The sequence below is a fragment of the Bos indicus genome, chromosome 1, assembly GCF_029378745.1.
Source record: "Bos indicus isolate NIAB-ARS_2022 breed Sahiwal x Tharparkar chromosome 1, NIAB-ARS_B.indTharparkar_mat_pri_1.0, whole genome shotgun sequence".
Taxonomy (NCBI): Eukaryota; Metazoa; Chordata; class Mammalia; order Artiodactyla; family Bovidae; genus Bos; species Bos indicus.
This window is the reverse complement of record NC_091760.1, coordinates 101,956,836-101,973,827: the sequence shown is the minus strand read 5'-3', so window position 1 is coordinate 101,973,827 and position 16,992 is coordinate 101,956,836. Positions and strand designations below refer to the sequence as shown.

The 16,992-nt window shown below is 36.1% G+C and overlaps 1 protein-coding gene across 2 annotated transcripts in view; it reads right to left on the bottom strand.

Annotated features, from left to right (window-relative positions):
* BCHE (butyrylcholinesterase) overlaps window positions 1–16,992 on the bottom strand; it is a 78,618-nt gene that overhangs the window by 3,961 nt on the left and 57,665 nt on the right. Inside the window, exon 3 of one of the 2 annotated variants that reach the window (XM_019959949.2) lies at window positions 9,296–9,462. The exons of the other annotated variant lie outside the window; for it this stretch is intronic. Within the exon in view, the coding sequence (XP_019815508.2) occupies window positions 9,296–9,462 (167 nt within the window). The remainder of the gene's footprint in view (window positions 1–9,295; window positions 9,463–16,992) is intronic. 2 annotated transcript variants of the gene reach the window in all.

Below are 16,992 nucleotides of genomic sequence, written 5' to 3'. Positions count from 1 at the left end.
CAAAGTATAAAAGAAAACCTGAAGCTTGAAATAAACATGTAGTTCCACACTATGAGTAAGAGGCTATATCATCATCCGCCGACACTGCTCACCCCTTCAGGCTGATTCCCTGGCTGCCGGAGCTGGACTCCGGCAATATTCCAGATTTTCTAGCTGGATTTAGAAAAGGCAGAGGAACCAATATCAAATTGCCAACATCTTTTGGATCATTGAAAAAGCAAGAGAGTTCCAGAAAAACATCAACTTCTGCTTTATTGACTATACTAAAGACTTTGACTGTGTGTATCACAACAAACTGTGGAAAATTCTTAAAGAGATGGGAATACAAGACCACCTGACCTGCCTCCTGAGAAATCTGTATGCAAATCAAGAAGCAACAGTTAGAACTGAACATGGAACAACAGTCTGGTTCCAAATAGGGAAAGGAGTATGTCAAGATTGAATATTGTCATCTTGCTTATTTAACTTATATGCACATCATGAGAAATACCAGGCTGGATGAAGCACTAACTGGAATCAAGACTACCAGGAGAAATATCAATAACCTCAGATATGCAGATGACACTACCCTTAGAGCAGAAAGTGAAGAGTGACTAAAGAGCCTCTTGATGAAAGTGGAGAATTTAGAAGCTGGCTTAAAATTCAACATTCAGAAAACTAAGATCATGGCATCTGGATCTATGGCAAATAGATGGAGAAACAATGCAAACAGTGACAGACTTGATTTTCTTGGGCTCCAAAATCACTGCAGATGGTGACTGTAGCCATGAAAGGAAAAGATGCTTACTCCTTAGAAGAAAAGCTGTGACCAACCCAGACAGCATATTAAAAAGAGAAGACATTACTTTGCTGTCATAGGTCCATCCAGTCAAAGCTATGGTTTTCCAGTAGTCATGTATGGATGTGAGAATTGGACTATACAGAAAGCTGAGTGCAAAAGAATTGATGCTTTTGAACTGTGGTGTTGGAGAAGACCCTTGAGAGTCCCTTGAACTGCAAGGATATCCAACCAGTCCATCCTAAAGGAAATCAGTCCTGAATGTTCATTGGAAGGACTGATGCTGAAGCTGAAACTCCAATACTTTGGGCACCTGATATGAAGAACTGACTCATTGGAAAAGGCACTGATGCTGGAAAAGATTGAAGGCAGGAGTAGAAGGGGACGACAGAGGATGAGATGGTTGGATGGCATCACCGACTCAATGGACATGAGTTTGAGCAAGCTCTAGCAGTTGGTGATGGACAGAGAAGCCTGGCGTACTGCAGTCCATGGGGTCACAAAGAGTCGGACATGACTGAGCGACTGAACTGAACTGAGTAAAGCTAGAAGATGGTTTATTTAAATCTATAGGTCTTTTATATATTTGTAGTTCTGTCACTTTTTAAGTCTTTAGGATGCTGAGCTACAGTCATTAAATTAAAAACAAAATTTTAAGTTATTTCAACTATTGTGAAAATAAAAACTGACAATTTTTATTATATACTTTCCAGTTAGGAATTTTTGAAATTAATTATAACTTTGTAAGGTGCTAATTAGGAGAAGAATGTTCATGTGATCTCATACTACATTATAATGTATACATAAAAATGTCTTCATATTATTAACAATGGAGCACATTCAGTGATTTGTTTTTTGTTAAATGAAAATCAAAATATTTAATGTCATTAAGAGATTCCCCTGTAATTTAAGATATATTTAGGTTTGAAATGTTCACAGTGCTTGGACATTGGACAAATATTTGTGCATTTATATTTGAGTTTATAGGACAAAAATGTCCTATTTTTAGGTAAAATGCCTTTGAAAAGGTCAATGGCTATACTATTTTTTTAAGTGAATAAAAGAACTTTTCTAAAGAATCAAAAAACAGTAAATGTGGAAGAAACATATTAAATATCCTACCAAATGATTCACTCTTCTGTTCTTTTTTATGATAATTAAATGCTGTTTTAAAATTATTTACACAAAATAAGGTTAGAAACAACAAAACTTTTTCTATAACAAATAAATGACTGGTTTAGAAACGATAAAACTTTTGGTATAACAAATAAATGACTAGTAATTTAGCATTTAGATGATGAATTTTAATATTTATAGAAAAGGTCTTATATCTGATTTTCTTCATGGAATTATATAAAATCCATTGATTCATATAAAGATAAATTTATTTCTTCTTGTGTCATAATCAAATATCTATACAATTTACTTACTCAAAGTTTACTTTCTAATGTCAAAATGCTCTGTAAATCTGATTACATTTTCCCTTTAGAATTACTGAATATTGATTGAGACAATATAGTACAAAACATTTAATTATTTTCTAACAGAATCTAAAGCAACTGAATACACTCTAATGAAAAGACAATAAAAAAAAAAAAACTTAGTCCTATGTCATAAATCATAACCAAAATTAGAATTTTTTTTCTCCTCCCCTCCTTCTTTTTCCTCCCAAACTGGAATACTGTTATACTTAAGTGGCTATAGATTTATCATCATCATTGTGATGTAGTTCTATTTGTTTTGTAGTTAACAGGGTGCTGCATTGTGAAATAAAGAAAAGAACCTCAGTATAGGCTTTGGAGTGACATGTGTTGAAATTCCAGTTGACCAATTATGATATTAGTATAAAAGAAACTAGCTTTTCAAATTAATTTTCCAACTGTAAATGGAGTTGGTAATCCCTATTTTGCAGTGTTGCCATGAGGGATAATTGAGATGATGTGTACATTTTGGAATTAAACTATATGCATCTTTGGGGAGCTCTGGAAATGAACTTACTGCCTTTGTTACAAAAATTATTTCCTAACTTTGCTCTTTATTGAATCATTGTAGACCTAGATCAATACCAGTAATTTAATAACACACTGATACAACTTTTTCAGGATTTTTATGATCTTTGTTTTGCCCACATTTGTTTCATTTGGGGAAAAGTCAGCAGGCTTCCCTACAGAAAGAAGGATAATAATTAAACAATTTTTTGTCTTGTCAGTTAAAAAAGAGTGAGCTAAGTCTAACTAGCCAAGTCTGAGGAGTTAGGACAGAACATAAGAGAAGTTACTGTTATTGTTAATCAAGATGAAGGTAGAAGACATTAATTATATTGATACTGAATGGTACTGAACATTACAATAAAAAATAACATATTTCCTGTGCTTTAAGAGATCATAAAAATATCTTCTGTTCCCTTTACTTGCTTATCTTCCAGTTTCTCAATCAGTTATTAAAATTGCAAAGGGATTAATAATTCTTTATGGAGTAAATCATAAACAATAATTTCCCTGTTATAATTTGAGGTGTGTGGTGAGATAGAGTGAACTATGATAAACTTTTCAGGAAGATCTACTGGAGAAGGGAGAGGTTACCCACTCTGGTATTCTTGGACATCCCTGGTGTCTCAGCTGGTAAAGAATTTGTGTGCAATGGGGGAGACCTGGGTTTGATCTGTGGGTTGGAAAGGCTATTCTGGCCTGGAGAATTCCATGTGGAATGTATAGTCCATGGAGTCGCTAAGAGTCGGACACACTGAGCAACTTTCACTTTCATGATAACTCAGGCTGGGTTTTGTGAAGTCTCCATATGCTTTTACAGTGAGATAAATAGAACAGTTACTTTGATCATTAAATAACTCTAGTCTTAAGAGAAGACTCTACACATGGACATCACCAGATGGTCGACACCGAAATCAGATTGATTATATTCTTTGTAGCCAAAGATGGAGAAGCTCTATACAGTCAGCAAAAACAAGACCAGGAGTTGACTGTGGCTTGGATCATGAATTCCTTATCGCAAAATTCAGACTTAAATTGAAGAAAGTGGAGAAACCCACTAGACCATTCAGGTATGACCTAAATCAAATCCCTTATGATTATACAGTGGAAGTGAGAAATAGATTTAAGGGACTAGATCTGAGAGACAGAGTGCCTGATGAACTGTGGATGGAGGTACATGACATTATACAGGAGACAGGAATCAAGACCATCCATAAGAAAAAGAAATGCAAAAAAGCAAAATGGCTGTCTGAGGAGGGCTTACAAATAGCTGTGAAAAGAAGAGAAGTGAAAAGCAAAGGAGAAAATGAAAGATATACCCATTTGAAAGCAGAGTTTCAAAAAATAGCAAGGAGAGATAAGAAAGCCTTCCTCAGCAATCAATGCAAAGAAATAGAGGAAAACAATAGAATGGGAAAGACTAGAGATCTCTACAAGAAAATTAGAGATACCAAGGGAACATTTCATGAAAATATGGGCTCAATAAAAGGCAGAAATGGTAGAGACCTAACAGAAGCAGAAGATATTAAGAAGAGGTGGCAAGAATACACAGAACTGTATAAAAAAGATCTTCATGACCCAGACAATCATTATGGTGTGATCACTCACCTAGAGCCAAACATCCTGGAATGTGAAGTCAAGTGGGCCTTAGAAAGCATCACTATGAACAAAGCTAGTGGAGGTGATGAAATTCCAGTTGAGCTATTTCAAATCCTGAAAGATGATGCTGTGAAAGTGCTGCACTCAATATGCCAACAAATTGGAAAACTCAGCAGTGGCCACAGGACTGGAAAAGGTCAGTTTTCATTCCAATCCCAAAGAAAGGCAATGCCAAAGAATGCACAAACTACCACACAGTTGCACTCATCTCACACACTACCAAGGTAATGCTCAAAATCCTCCAAGCCAGTCTTCAGCAATACGTGAACTGTGAACTTCCTGATGTTCAAGCTGGTTTTAAAAAAGGCAGAGGAACCAGAGATCAAACTGCCAATATCCACTGGATGATCGAAAAAGCAAGAGAGTTCTAGAAAAACATCTATTTCTGCTTTATTGACTATGCCAAAGCCTTTGACTGTGTGGATCACAATAAACTGTGGAAAATTATGAAAGAGATGGGAATACCAGACCATCTGACCCACCTCTTGAGAAACCTGTATGTAGGTCAGGAAGCAACAGTTAAACTGAACACGAAAGAACAGACTAGTTCCAATTAGGTAAAGGAGTATGTCAAGACTGTATATTATAACCCTACTTATTTACCTTATATGCAGAGTACATCATGAGAAACACTGGGCTGGAGGAAGCACAATTTGGAATCAAGAGTGCTGGGAGCAATATCAATAATCTCAGATAGGCAGATGACACCACCCTTATGACAGAAAGCGAAGAACTAAAGAGCATCTTGATGAAAGTGAAAGAGGAGAGTGAAAAAGTTGGCTTAAAGCTCAACATTCAGAAAACGAAGACCATGGCATCTGGTCCCATCACTTCATGCCAGATAGATGGGGAAACTGTGGAAATAGTGGTTGACTTTATTTTTCTAGGCTCCAAAATCACTGCAGATGATGATTGCAGCCATGAAATTAAAAGACGCTTGCTTTTGAAAGGAAAGTTATGACCAACCTAGACAGCATATTAAAAAGCAGAGACATTACTTTGTCAGCAAAGGTCTGTCTAGTCAAGACTATGCTTTTTCCAGTGGTCATGTATGAATGTGAGAGTTGGACTATAAAGAAAGCTGAGCGCAGAAGAATTGATGCCTTTAAACTGTGGTGTTGGAGAAGACTCTTGAGAGTCCCTTGTACTGCAGGGAGATCCAACCAGTCCATCCTAAAGGAGATCAGTTCTGGGTGTTCATTGGAAGGACTGATGTTAAAGCTGAAATTCCAATCCTTTGGCCACCTGATGAGAAGAGCTGACTCATTTGAAAAGACCCTAATGCTGGGAAAGATTGAGGACAGGAGGAGAAGGGGATGACAGAGGATGAGCTGGTTGGATGGCATCACCAATTTGATGGACATGGGTTTCGGTAGACTCTGGGAGTTGGTGATGGACAGGGAGGCCTGGCGTGATGCGGTTCATGGGGTTGCAAAGAGTTGGACACATCTGAGTGACTGAACTGAACTGAACTTGCTTTGTTTTGCTTTTAACAAGGCATGGAAAAGTCAAATATGGAAAATTGCTTGATATTTTTCCTTCAAACTACCTTTTCACTATACCTTTTTTTTTTTTTTTTGCATTCTTGCTAACTAATTAGCCAGTAGCAGAATATGAGATTCCAATGTGACCAATCAGAATAATATCTCAGCTCTTAAATTTATATTAGTCTTCTTTAGTTGTATCAAGCAGTATTTCATGATTTATTCAAAGGCCAAAGGAGGAATAATTGGATCTGTTTTTTTTTTAATCTGAGAAGATGCGAAGGTCAATTTTTTCCCTTTATATGAATTTACTTCCTCAATTTTATTGAAAAATATTGATATTTCATCAACATTGGGTCATTTCTCTACTTCCGTTTCTTGTGATTATGAAATATTGTAGTTATATTCTTAGCAACAAAAATCTGAATTTGTTAACAGTTGAAACAAATAGTGTATTTTATTTCTTGCAGGTACTTGCAATAAGACCATAGGTGTGTGCTGAAATATAGTCTGAAGTTAAGTGTTAGAATTTGTGTGTTAAAGAAATCTTAAGGATTATTTGTTTGAGCATATTTACTACTCAGATGTAAATAACTGCTCAGAAGGTACTTATGCTTATTGTACTTCCATTGTGAGTGAAGTAAACATTTCTCCTTTTAAGAAGTCCTGTTCAGTATTTATTTTTTGAAATCTTCCTTTGCTTATGAAGTTTACTTGCTTTTAAAAAACCAAAAGGAGTATTTCCATAAAATCTTCAGCCTAAGCCATCTGAAGAACCCTATTTTCAGAATATTGAAGAGTAAAATGTTTAAAGTTTTATGACCTGAAAATTATAAAGTATGGTAAGAACATATCTTCTTCTTTTTTTTTTTTTCTCTAATTTTATTTTATTTTTAAACTTTACATAATTGTATTAGTTTTGCCAAATATCAAAATGAATCCGCCACAGGTATACATGTGCTCCCCATCCCGAACATATCTTCTTAATATTTAAATCCCTCAACATTATTTGCTTGCTATTGCTAAGTCACTTCAGTCGTGTCCGACTCTGTGCGACCTCATAGACGGCAGCCCACCAGGCTTTCCCATCCCTGGGATTCTCCAGGCAAGAACACTGGAGTGGGTTGCCATTTACTTCTCCAATGCATGAAAGTGAAAAGTGAAAGTGAAGTTGCTCAATCTTGTCTGACCTGGAGTGACCCCATGGACTGCAGCCTTCCAGGCTCCTCCATCCATGGGATTTTCCAGGCAAGAGTACTGGAGTGGGGTGCCATTGCCTTCTCTGACATTATTTGCTTATAAAACTCAAAGACATGACATTTCAAACTAACTATGTTTATTTAAGTATAAATATTGTTATTACTAATGAATAATTTGTTGATATTATAACAATTATGTCATACATTTATTTTAAAATTTATTAAATATATTTCATAAAACTCCTTTTGGGTGATTATCTGAAAAAATAGTGATAAATATAAAATATGTTTTCAAGGCACATTGGAAGTATCCCAGAGTGAGATATGTATTTCCATACAGCTCAGTGTTCTTTTCATTAGGAAGTTGTTCAGCCCTGTGTAGGATAGAGCAGCATCTAGCCAAAAACATAGGAATTGATTTATTCAACTGCTTTATAGAAGTTGGGTATTTAGAGATAGAGATTTTGAAGTACATCTTCAAAATCTCCTGATATTGAAATTTTATTTTATACACAAATAAACTAAAGTAGGGGCTTCCCAGGTGGCGCTAGTGGTAAAGAGCCCACCAGCCAATGGAGGCTGGAGATTTAAGAGACACAGGTCTGATACGTAGTTTGGGAAGATCCCCTGGAGAAGGACATGGCAACCCACTCCAGTATTCTTGCCTGGAGAATCCCATGGACAGAGGAGCTTGGCAGGCTACATCCACAGGGTTGCAAGGAGTTGGACACAACTGAAACGACTTAGCACACACGCACACACACTGCAATAGACCACATGTGCTTGAACCTGAACGACTAAGTTGATTTTATAATAAAGTAGTCATTTAAAAATTTCCCCTACTCTCAGCTTATTTTGCTTCAAATTATGATCCTCCCATTTCAAAATACTGATATTTTAAGTAAAGATTGAGACTATATAATATGTGATATGTTAAATGGTACCTCTTCTAGTCTCCTGGCAGATTATGCATGTTACCTCATTGCTATTCACACCCAGAGGACACGAGGGCAGCACTGTAGCTCTGCCAAGGGATGCAGAAGCCCATCTCTGCTGTATATTGTGTCACAGAACATTTGGGAGTACACAGAGAACTGGTCTATAAGTAATGCTTCCCAAACAGGTGGAGTCTGTAATTATAATTTTGGTGAGTAATGTCTGAGAAAATAAAAAAGCATATTAAACAATCAAATACAACTCTGAAATGTCCTTATTTGCCTGAAACTAACCCTTAACCTCTCTAAAGAAGAAACTAAAACAGCTACTATATAGTGATATCTAAAATATAGCTTGAAAATTGTGGCATATTATGAGAAACAGAAGGGTAAAGTCTAAAGGAACTGGTTAAAAAAATAAATAAATAAAGGAACTGGTTAGCAGTATGTCTAGTGGTTGAAAGTAAATTACTTTTATTTGAAAAATATAGAAAATAGACTTGAGGAGCCACATCAGTTATAAAGAGCTGGGCATTAAAAATACAAAACAAAACAAACAAACAACAATGGATTGTATATGTATGTCTTTTTTCTTAGAGAATATGCAATCACTCAAGTTGATTGTTTGAGCTTAGTTAAATATTTTACTAGTGAATTTTGAAATAAATGATGATCTGAACCATTTTCTTAGTATTTCCCTATATAAATCTAAGTAATCACTTTCTGAAGCATAGCTAACTAAATTACTACTTGTTTATTATGTTATATAATGTATGTCTCTGGTCTTAAATATTTCCAAGCTCAGAATATTTAGAAATATTTGGATAATGTTTTTAAATATATAAATGTTAGAGATTTTTTTCCCCTTAAAAATCAATCAATGTATTACTAAATTTGTTTTTGGCTCTTTTGGATTATCAATTGTATTTAGTTTTATACCAGTTCAATTTTTCAGTTTTATAAGTTGTTTATTTTATATATTTACTTTTTCAATTTCTATTAAATAATTCCACAAAAATTTGCTGAATAGAAAGATCACCCTATCTTAGTTCCAGTATTAGGTTTCATTTTCTTCTAGAGAAAATGTCTGGTTTTACTTTCTTTAAATAATGTACACAGTGGAATCAATTAACTGTAAATTCTCAGATGAACATTATCACCCTGCCGTGGATTGTGTAACATTTTCCTCTTTTACATAGCCCACAACTAATTATTTAACCAAATACTAACAAAACAAAAAAGTAATAAATACCTGTAATTTCCAAAACTTTGGGAAAAAATAGTGTCCAGAATCGGCATTGTTGAGCACGTAGTTTGGTATTTACTTTTGGTGACTCTGTATTTAAGGTGAAATACTTTTGTTCATTGCTTTTGAAGACAGGCCATCTTGTACTATTGTTCTGGGTCCCATTCGGATTTCTAAAAAAATAGAGAGGCATTATAGTTCTTTTGAAATCACTGATAGATTTATATATATATATATATATGTGTGTGTGTGTGTGTGTGGGTGTGTGTATACACACGCACATATATAATGTTCTCAGAAATCAATAAGAGCTTCTAAAAAGTCAGAAAAATGTGGATTTGCTTGATAATATCAAGCATAAAAGAACTAGTTGAATGTTTTCAGTACCTTGAAGCACTATGTTAGTTAAAATTGTAGGAATTAAAATTTAAAGATGAAATTTTTACACATATTTATGCTTAACATATAGGAAGAAAAATATATTCTATTTTAAAATAATAATATTTTCTTTACATTTGAACATATATATCTAAATTTGGGACTGATTGCTTATTTCCTTGGTATGTAATAACTGTATTACTCTAGGTCTAACTTTTAAATTGTTCTTTCATTCATGTAAATTTGTTCACTACTTAAAAATCCTTCAATAATTCCCCTATGAGATCAGATAAAGATTAGTGAACATGCCACCCACATTTCCAAGCTTACTTTCGGGTATTCTCTTTGCAAGCCAGCCAACACGAATTAGGAACACTTTCTTAGTGATTTCTTTCTCTATTTCACCTCCTGTCTTTGCCTAGGTATTACTTTTGCCTGGAATTTGCTTTATTTCTTAACATCAGGTGTAAAAACCAATTCAGAACCTTTAGATACTGTTTTCATGCTGATGCTTCCCATATTTTCAATTGTGATTTTTAAATCAATAGTGCTTGACTCAATTTTTCAGAAATTTATAATTTTGGGTTCATTTACACCTTGTAGGATTCAATAATATATTATTGCCTAGGTCACACAAACAGAAACTCAAAGAATAAACATTCTGGAAGTGACTATCTGGATAGTTACTGGTGATTCTAAAGATTTTTCTTTAATATATTTGTATGCAACTTTTATGAGTCTGAGACTGCTCTAGGCTTTAGAAATACAAATACATATGGAAAACGTAGTTTCCCTCAGAGAATTACAAGAAAAGACATCCATGAAAACAAAGAACCAACAATATCTGGTAGCCTAAATCAAGCATAAACATGACTTGTCAGAAAATGAAATTACCTAAAGAAATGCAATTTTACCTGAAGTAAGGAGAAAAAAAAAAAAAGAAACTGAACCAGAAAGAAAATTTTGGAAAACTAAAGAAAGGGAACTAAAACAAAATAGGTACAAAATTGTGTTCCTCCTAGTTCAAATAGCAATGAAAAATAAAAGTTATTTTCTTGGACTCTAAGAGGAGATTCTATTAGAATAATAGCTTTAAGATATTAGTGTTATAGCAATAAGATCTGACAATCTAGGAAAATGGTTTAGACTTTAGTTTGTAGGCATTTAGGATTCTTGAGGGATTCTTGGCCTGACGGTTTAGTATAAACATAATAGTTTAGAATTACTAACCTAGAGGTGGTATCTAGAATAACCAAGAAACCTAGAAAGTAGTCACTGAGACTGATATCAAAAAAAAAAAAAAAAAGATTAAAGTGACAGGCAAATGCAGTTCATCCCTTTCTAACTTAAGCACAACCATATAAGAAAATCTCTAGCTGAACTTTTCTAAAAGTATACCACACAAAATTCTTCACCATTAATGACACAACTTCAATATATTATTGACAGAAACTTGGGAGTACTGATAGAACATATCTGCATCCATAGGCAAAGGAATTTTATTATCCCTGAACTACAATTTGGAGTGTCGTGAGTTATTTCATAGGACAAAGTTTGTTAAATGGACACTGGCAGTGCCATTAGTGCTTCGCTCTTGAACTCAAGTACAAGTCAGCTCTTTTTTTTTTCTTGCCAAAAGCCTGTGAACCCCTAGAATTTGGAAAGAAAAGCAGGCATTCATCAGCATGGTTATCTGAGGCAGATTTTGCCATCAAGAACTTGTGTTGAATAAGTACCACAAGTTCCTATTTTATCACAGATGCAGACATATTCAACCATGAGTCAAGAGCTATAGAGATAAATAGCTTCGTGATGAACTGGTTGATTTTATGTAGGAACTGGATGATTTAATAAGAATTATTAAAAACCAGAGCTATTCAAGCTAAACCAATATCATAACAGGATTGAACCCTCTTGCTTTAGGGTATTATTTGAAAGAGGTCAGGAAGAAAATTTCTCCAGATCACAGATGGCACACTTGTCTAGGTGAATTATGTAGTCTTTTTCTTTTATTTTAAAGCTTTAGAAACTAACAAGTACAGCTGCTGGAGGCTGGATATTAAACCAGGAGAACCACTGGTGTGATTCGGTACAGCAATTCTTATGTTCCTAAATAGCCCACTTTCCTTCTAATTCTATTCTAATTAACTTATGGCACCATTTTAACTGCACATTCATTTCTGGCTTCTGCAAATGGTGACTTAAACAGAGCTGACTTGTACTTGAGTTCAAGAGCGAAGCACTAATGGCACTGCCAGTGTTCATTTAACAAACTTTGTCCTATGAAATAACTCATGACATTCCAAATTGTAGTTCAGAGATAATAAAATTCCTTTGCCTATGGATGCAGATATTGTTTTCAAAAAGTGATTGAAATAGCTATTGAAGTGATGAAACATTTTATTCTATAATTTGAAAAAACCTCCAAAGACTAAAACTTAACCAGAGAAACAATTCTCTTATTTGTATAAATTAAAAACTTTGTAAAATGCAATATATTTTCCAGGTACAAAATTCGGAAACACTGTGCTGTGCATGTTCAGTCCCTCAGCTGTGTCTGACTTTGTGACCCATGACCTGTAGCACACCAGACTCCTCTGTCCAAGGAATTTTCCCAGCAAGAATAATGAAGTGGGTTGCCATTTCCTCCTCCATCTTCCCAACCCAGGGACTGAATCCACATTTCTTGCATCTCCTGCATTGGCAGGCAGATGTTTTTACCACTGAGACAACTGCGAAACCCTCTGAAACACTATATAATTTTCATTTCAAAATTATAAGATAAATGTAAACACCCTGCCTTAGAAAGCATCACTATGAACAAAGCTAGTGGAGGTGATGGAATTCCAGTTGAGCTATTCCAAATCCTGAAAGATGATGCTGTGAAAGTGCTGCACTCAATATGCCAGCAAATTGGGAAAACTCAGGAGTGGCCACAGGACTGGAAAAGGTCAGTTTTCATTCCAATCTCAAAGAAAGACAATGCCAAAGAATGCTCAAACTACCGCACAATTGCACTCATCTCAAACGCTAGTAAAGTAACGGTCAAAATTCTCCAAGCCAGGCTTCAGCAATATGTGAACCGTGAACACCTGATGTTCAAGCTGGTTTTAGAAAAGGCAGAGGAACCAGAGGTCAAATTGCCAACATCCACTGGATCAAGGAAAAAGCAAGAGAGTTCCAGAAAAACATTTATTTCTGCTTTATTGACTATGCCAAAGCCTTTGACTGTGTGGATCACAATAAACTGTGGACAATTCTGAAAGAGATGGGAATACCAGGTCACCTGACCTGCCTCTTGAGAAACGTGTATGCAGGTCAGGAAGCAACAGTTAGAACTGGACATGGAACAACAGACTGATTCCAAATAGGAAAAGGAGTACGTCAAGGCTGTATATTGTCACCCTGCTTATTTAACTTATATGCAGAGTACATCATGAGAAACGCTGGACTGAAAGAAACACAAGCTGGAATCAAGATTGCCGGGAGAAATATAAATAACCTCAGATATGCAGATGACACCACCCTTATGGCAGAAAGTGAAGAGGAACTCAAAACCCTCTTGATGAAAGTGAAAGTGGAGAGTGAAAAAGTTGGCTTAAAGCTCAACATTCAGAAAACAAAGATCATGGCATCCGGTCCCATCACTTCATGGGAAATCGATGGGGAAACAGTGGAAACAGTGGCTGACTTTATTTTTCTGGGCTCCAAATCACCACAGATGGTGACTGCAGCCATGAAATTAAAAGACGCTTACTCCTTGGAAGGAAAGTTATTTCCAACCTAGATAGCATATTCAAAAGAGGAGACATTACTTTGCCAACAAAGGTTCATCTAATCAAGGCTATGGTTTTTCCTGTGGTCATGTATGGATGTGAGAGTTGGACTATGAAGAAGGCTGAGCGCCAAAGAATTGAGGCTTTTGAAGTGTGGTGTTGGAGAAGACTCTTGAGAGTCCCTTGGACTGCAAAGAGATCCAACCAGTCTATTCTGAAGGAGATCAGCCCTGGGATTTCTTTGGAAGGAATGATGCTAAAGCTGAAACTCCAGTACTTTGGCCATCTCATGCAAAGAGTTGACTCACTGGAATAGACTCTGATGCTGGGAGGGATTGGGGGCAAGAGGAGAAGGGGATGACAGAGGATGAGATGGCTAGATGACATCACTGACTCGATGGACGTGAGTCTAAGTGAACTCCGGGAGTTGGTGATGGACAGGGAGGCCTGGCGTGCTGTGATTCATGGGGTTGCAAAGATTCGGACATGACTGAGCGACTGATCTGATCTGATCTGATCTGACTTTGCTATTTTTTAAAAAAATATTTTATATTCCGATTACAAAATTAAGACCTCAAAGTGAAAATATGCAACACTTTCCATCATATAAAGAAATCTCTTCTCTTTTTGTTATCAGGTTTTTTTTTTCTAATATGTGTTATACAAAAGTAGTCTAAAGATCATTCATTGCACTTTTCCTCTAATGTAAGATTGAAAAGTTTTAAAACATGGTTTATTTAACCAAAAATGCAGAATATCGTTTGAACAATTGTATTACAGAAAATTGCTTGCTTATCATGGGTATTGGATCATTTTCTATTCATTTTATGAATAGAATCTCTAAAAATAAATTAACTGACTCAGGGTGCCTGGTATGAAGAGCTAGGATATACTCAACTTCATGTGTCAAATTTTCTTAGAAATACAAATTCCAATACTGCTTACCCAATCCTAACACAGGAATTAAGATTCCTTTAAGAATTCAGAGATGGTTATTTCTAACTAAGATATATGGTTCCTTTTTAAGCATTTATTTTATATTGGAGTGTAACCAATTAACAATGTTGCGATAGTTTCAGGTGAACACTGAGTGGACTCAAGCCATACGTATTAATGGATCCATTCTCCCTCAAACCCATCCAGGCTGCCACATAACACTGAGCAGAATTCCCTGTGCTATACAGTTATTTTAAAGTGAATATATTTTAGTGTGCTTTACAATCTAGTAAAATGAAGTCATGATTAGTAGTTATAAACTGAAAGGCCACCGGAAATATTCCTCAATCATAAGCAGGGCACGAGGATATAGTATATAGTGGATAATATCTTATATGCAAATATTCATGGATTTATATTCTGTCATGTCATGCTTAAATAACTATATTTCAATTTAAAGAATAGAAGGGTTATAAAAGAATCTGAATTTAGAGATTAAACCTATTCTTTCATTAAACAAATATCAATTGAGAGCATACTTTGTCAAACTTGTTTGAATCACAGAAGATTCAACAACAGCAAAAACAGAAAAAAAATCCTACCTCACATAGTTTTCATTCTTGAGAAGGATAGACAATAATGATAATAATAAAAGAAAAATATATAGTATGTTGGATAGTAATAGCTCCTAGAAATAATAAAGCGGAAAGTGGGGATGATAGGAAATCATGAGTATGTTAAGTATGTGTGTGTGTGTGGAGGGCAGAGGTAGGGAGTGTATAATAAGGAATTTGATTGACTTTGTCCAAATTTCCTCGTGAGATAACCTCTAAGTCTTGGGATTTCGCACCATACCTGATAGTTTATACTAACAAGGTGATTCATGTTGTGCACATGACGGCTTTTGCTAATGCAATGACTCAGGGTGGGGCTGCACACACTGATAATCTTAGGGAAGGAACTGACCTCCCCTGAAAAACTAACCAGTGAATAGAGGGTTGGGACTTTGAGCCAACTGATATCAGCCTGAGCTCCAGGAAGAGGAAGGGCCTAAAGATTGAGTTGAACCACTTGGCCAATAACTGACTGTGCCATGACTTTCTAATGCAACCCAAATAAAACTAAACCTCAAGGTCAGGTGAGTTTTCTGGGTTGGCAGTTCTCCATGTGCACATTACCACAATTGATGCCATGAAGATGAAGTGTCTCTGAGGATGTTGAAGATTTCTATCTGGAAGCTTGTTAGTTGTAGATCTTGCTCTCTGTATCTTTTACTTTGGTTCTGAACTATGTGCTCTTGCTATATCGTGTGTGTTACTCACTCAGTTGTGTCTAACTCTGTGACTCCACGGATTGTAGCTCACCAGTCTCCTCTGTCCATGGAATTCTCCAGAAAAGAATACTAGAGTTAGTTGCCTTGTCCTTCTCTAGGGGATCTTCATAACCCAGGTATTCCACATTACAGGCAGATTTTCTTTATCGTCTGAGCCACCAGGGAAGACCTTTGCTATATTAAAACTGTTATTTGTAATTTATGGCATTTTTATAAGTCCTATGAGTCATTCTAGTGAATTATCAAATCTGAGGGAATGCATGTGGACTCTGAACTCGCAAGTTAGATCTGAAATCTTGGGACACGTTGACAGTCTGAAGGGCTGTGCCTTAACCTTGACTTTGGAAGACTCTGGGTAGGGAAACTCTGCAATATTTGAAAACAAAGAAACTTAAGTGAAGAGTTGACAGAGGATAAGAGTGAGCCATGCAATTTATTTGAGGGAAGAGTATTTTAACAAAAGCAGAAAGCAAAGGCTAGTGAGACAGGTGTGTGCCTGGAGTTTTCCAAGAACCTTAGTAGGAGGGTGTGACTCAAGTGAAGCCAGTCAGGGAGGAAGGAGTAGAAGGTGATATTATTTATTTACCTGTAGGACATTATAATCTTTTTACATCTGCTGTGAGGGAGAGAAGAAGCAATTGGAAGGTTTGCACAAATAAAGGACAAGATCTCACTTATTCTTTTTAAAAAGATTATCTCTGAGTATTGACTGCAGAGAATCCACAGGTAAAAGCAGGGGGATCAGTTAGGAGACCACAGGAATAATTTATGTGAGAGATGATGGTTGTGTGAACCACAGAAGTAGTAGCAGAAATAGAGAGAAGTGCTCAAAGCTTGCAAATATTTTGAAGGGTGAGTCCTTATAACTGGCCATGAATTAGAAGTGGAGAGAAATGAGAACAGTCAAAGATGACTCCAAGAATTCTGGCCTGAGGAACTGGGAGGATTAACAGAGCTGCCATCATTCAAATAGGAAATCCTGTAAGAAGAGCACGTTGTTGCTACTGCTGTTCAGTCGCCCAGTTTTGTCGGATTGTTTGTGACCCCTTGGACTGTAGCACACCAGGCCTCCCTGTCCCTCACCAACTCCTGAAGCTTTCCCAAGTTCATGTTCATTGCATTGGTGATGCCATCCAGCCATCTCATCCTCTGACACCCTCTTCTTTTGCTCTCAGTCTTTCCCAGCATCAGGGACTTTCCAATGAGTCATCTGTTCACATCAGATGAACAGAATACTTGAGCTTAAGCTTCAGCTTCAGCTTCAGCTTCAGCATCAGTCC